The 4,659-nt window shown below is 38.6% G+C and overlaps 1 protein-coding gene across 1 annotated transcript; it reads left to right on the top strand.

The window, feature by feature from the left end:
* Positions 1-3,813: 3,813 nt before the first annotated feature.
* Positions 3,814-4,182, top strand: LOC131858141 (uncharacterized). Its single transcript, XM_059211191.1, has one exon. The coding sequence runs from the start codon at positions 3,814-3,816 to the stop codon at positions 4,180-4,182; it is 369 nt and encodes a 122-aa protein (XP_059067174.1).
* Positions 4,183-4,659: the final 477 nt, after the last annotated feature.

Here is a 4,659-nt window from a genome sequence, read left to right on the forward strand (position 1 = left end):
TCGACTTCAAAAAGGGGTTCCCAGCAAGCTACAAATAAGGAGAATAGGCCCATGTAAAATTTTAGCCAAGTATGGCTCTAATGCCTCTATGATTGATTTGCCATCTAACATTGCTTTGTCTCCCATTTTCAATGTCGCAGATTTGGTTGTCTACAAGGGACAATTTCCCAAGGAGGATGTGTGAGTTTCAGATGTTCAACAATCACTTGCCGACCTGCCATTACTTTCTCCTTCCATGCCTCAGGCTGAGAAAGTGTTGGATTCCCGTGTTCTCAAGAAGATTAGACAACAGGTTTACATGAAACATTTGGTTAAGTGGATGCATAAACTTGATTCTGAAGTGATCTGGGTCCCTAAATTAGACTTTTTTAAGTCGGGAATTGATCTTTCCTTGCTACCAAGCACAGTCACTTAACTTCTTTATTTTGGGGGGAGTGTGGTGTAGGAGTACCTAAGGGTTGAAATGCCATTAACTAATTTTGGCTTGTGAGACCTTCCAGTGGTCATGTAGATACATAAGGACTGGCTCTAGTCTATTTGTATGGTTGTTTAATTGAAGTTTTTAAAACTTCTCTAATCAGCATGACCTACCCCCGATCAGCAAGTCTTACCCCGATGAGTTCACCAGAGTTTGGAGTGGTTGTATCAGGTATTGGAAGGAGTAGTTTAAAGTTTCCTTGACGATTAACTTGACCTATATTTAGACGGTGATTGTGGATGATCCTACGACTATCACTATACTGCAATGGGAAGATGATTGCTAGATAATACTCACGACTTGGTGACAAAGAATGTGCAACAAAAGAGGTGAGTTAATGACCGTGCAGGTTGAAGGTGGATCAACGACGGTCACTATACCACAATGGTGAGATGCACGAAACTTATTCCCTATGACTTGGCGACCAAGTGGTGGGACCCGACAAGAGAGCAACTCAGGCGAGTTAATGGGTGAGCAAGTCTGGGATGATCAAACGATTATTTCTATAACACTATGGTGAGATGCATGAAGGTTATCCTTTGTAAATTGGCAACCAAGGTGGGGCCCGACAAGAGAGCTTCATTCTAGGTGGCTAGTGAGGTCATGCTAAGGTGGCAGGGCTGGGACCATGGAGCCAATCAGGGGGTGCCACGTGGCAAGGCATAGAAAGAGATCAAGGAAGATCAGACAGTTAAATTTCAAACCATTGGTAAGGAGATTTATCTTATCCAATATGAGGAGTTCCAAATAGAGGATGTATGTATAAAAAGACCCAATGGGCATCTGTAAGAGGTGAATGGTTAATCATGGATCTTTGATCATGAATCATTGATCATTGTTTGTTGATTGCCCCAGAGAACACTTTTTATTTTTTGGAATGCAATAGAGAAGTCCATTTTCTGGTTTTCAATTAGAGTTTCATTTCTGTTCATTTCATGTATGTTGTTAATGTCATTATTTCATTTCTCTATTATGTGAGTTGTTGTTTTGAACCCGTGAATAAATTTAGGATCTGTCAATAAAACTTTCCTCTTCATTTTGTTCCTTGTTTGCAATAATCAAATGGCTCTGACTTGAAACTCCACAAGATCTTTGGAGATTGTCAAGCAGAGCCAGAAATGTATAGTAGGTTTTCATTTGAGAGAGACCAGGAAATGGCAATCGCCATTTCTGCGTACTGATCCTAGGTGAGCTTGGTGATAGTCTAACTAGGTATCAGTAATTTGAAGGAGATAACTTGCAGGGGAAGGAAATTGCTGAGAACTGGGAAAAGATCCATAAGGCTAAAAGCCTAAAAATGAGACATTGTGTAACCATATGGAAAAGTTTGCTAAACCAAACAAGATGGGTGGTTTTGCAAAAAGAGAGAGAATGTGTGTGTGCCCTAAACCCCTACAAGGATTTAGTGAACAAGATTACTTTGTGAGCTTGAGGAAGGTGAGATAAGCAAACAAATGGTAGGGAAGCCCTTAGAAGTTTAGAGGGGTAGACTTGGAACTCGAAAAGGGATAGAAGAAAACCATCAAAGAAACCAAATTGATGGCAAACTAGGTTGCCTCCCTATCAGTCACCCTCATGCTTACTGTCATGTCTATGTTTGTAAATGGCCACTCATTCCTGTACTATTAATTAATGTTTTAGGGTCACATGATACTTTTTTCTATCTAAACCATGATGAAAATGACTATGGACAAGTCAAAATGATACATTCCAGACAACACACATGGACATAGTAGAGTGTGGAAATGTCAAACATAGATCAACACTATCAGATTGTAAAAAATTATGAAAATGATAGGCAAAACTATTTGACGTTCCACCACACACTAACAAGTCAAGGTCTTATTGCAACCCTGCCTCCCAATGATGAAGATTACGAAATCCTCAAATATCTCTGTGAATCTTTCCCCATGTCCCATTCAACTATTCTAGCCAAAAATGGCCTATTCACATCCCATATCCACGCATTCGAGCACAACAATAGTGGATTATGAAGCATGCTCATCATGTTCACCAATTCTTTGTTTGTCCATACCCCTGTGATGATCTTGTCTTCCCCCCAAGATCTTGTTTCTATTCAAAACTATTCAACCTTAGGCTTCAATCATGGCAAACCATCTATATCAATAGATTTTTCTTAGAAAACTATGGTCCTGAAGTTTGGAAATACTCTGAAACCTATCATGGAAAAAACTACTTTGTACAGTAGTCAATGAATAAATCCCATCATTAATTTTTACCAAAGTATACATTCAACCTAATTGTAAGCCTAACACCCCTTCTCGACTATACAATCAAGTAATTATTTGGAAAGAACCGATTCTAGCTTCACCACTACATCTACTAGACCCCAAAGGTTTTGACCTTGAATCCTTACTAGAATAAGTGTTGTGGGTTTATAATAACCATTTTAAACCCCTATTGTACAAGTGTCCAATACAATAAACAAACAAATAGTTGCAGGCCTAACTTTAGACCAAATATTACTTTTTGTAAAAGGGAACCATAGTCCTACTATTCAAGTATCACTGATATCTTGCAGCGTGTTGTCATTCAATCTGAAAATGCACCTCCCTTCCATAACAAGCATTATTGTTAGTATTGATCATCACACATCAGTCTACAACATCACATGGCTAGTTGGTTCCATTTAATAGTAGCAAATTTCAAACAATATATTAGTTGTCTTGTGACATTTAAGTTTAAACATATCAATCATAATAGTGTATAATTGCTATTAATTTGCATAATTTAATTTTTTGGACAACTAATATACATGTTCTTGTTGTTGTGTGCAGACATGGAAGGTAGACAAGATGACTCCTCATGGTGGAAAGAAGAGATCAACATGCATGAGGGTGCGTTCACATAAAAGAGGACTCATGCTCCATGTAGAAGCAAAAGTACCACCTCATGTTGATAATAATCTAGAACCTATACCCCCAATAGTAGAGGATCTCAATCAATAGTCTATCCCACCCATGGTGGAAGATCATACTCCACCTTCAAATTCAGTAAAAAATACAATGCAATAGAAGTTATGGTCGGTAGTGGACATAGAAGGCGCAATCCACAATGTTGAGGACAATGACATGTCCATACGGGGTGCATCAAATAAATGGGTTATCCCAAGTGCAACACTGTCAAAATGGTTGGGTGGTTTCACAATCACATCCAAGAAAGGTCCTCCAACAATCCTCATCACTAAAGAAGAAGAAGAAAATTTTCAGTGGTGCCAAGAGATGGATGCAGTTGGTCATGGCCTTTAGACCATCAACTTGAAGGCAGTTGTCTCTTAGATTTGTGAGACTAGACAAATCCCTTTCAAGGATGGCATGCTTGGGAAGTCACGGTGGTCTGGTTTCAAGGCCCAACATCTGGAACTCAGCTTGTGGACAACTGAAGGCCTCAACATAGATAGGGCACTGAGTCTGAGACCAACAATTGTGTTTGCTTTCTATGATACTTTGTCAAAAGCCTATTCTGCTAATCCATATGGTCTTGCTCATATGTGGAACTATGATGAAACTGGTGTGATGGCTGGCAGAAATGGAGCAATGTGGGTGCTTGTGAGGAAAGGAAGTCAGAATGTGTCTTATATACTTTCGAAGAGCTATGAATGGATTACCATTCTTTGCTGCATTAACGCTTTTGGGAAAAGTATTCCAGGTTTCTATTTTTTTAAAGGAAAGAGGAAGTTATAGAATTATATGTCGAAATAGGAGCTAGGTGCTTGCATGGTAGCACAACAACATACATGGATGACCAAGGAATTATTCCTTAATTGGCTTTACCAATTCAAGCACTCTGTTCCAGGGGGTGTATCACCCATCGACAAGCACTTGCTAATATTTGATGACCATGATAGCCATGTTGCACAACCAACCATCTAGGAGGCAAGGATGCTAGGTATAGATTTTCTCACATTGCCAGCTCACACCTCTCACAAGTTGCAGGGTAAGTTGTGTCACACTTTTATAAAGGAACCAACCAACACAACTAAAATTGTTTAACTTCAACCGCATAAAAGTGACATTTCTAAATTGAATATTGAAATGATGTAAACTGATCAAATGTAGAAATATGAATGAAATTTATGTGTGTTATTTTTAAATTTTTTTTGGAGAAAAATTGATATTTTTTTTAATAATTCAAAGAGATTTTTCATTGCTAAAAAATGC

This window comes from Cryptomeria japonica, chromosome 1 (genome assembly GCF_030272615.1).
Source record: "Cryptomeria japonica chromosome 1, Sugi_1.0, whole genome shotgun sequence".
Classification (NCBI taxonomy): Eukaryota; Viridiplantae; Streptophyta; class Pinopsida; order Cupressales; family Cupressaceae; genus Cryptomeria; species Cryptomeria japonica.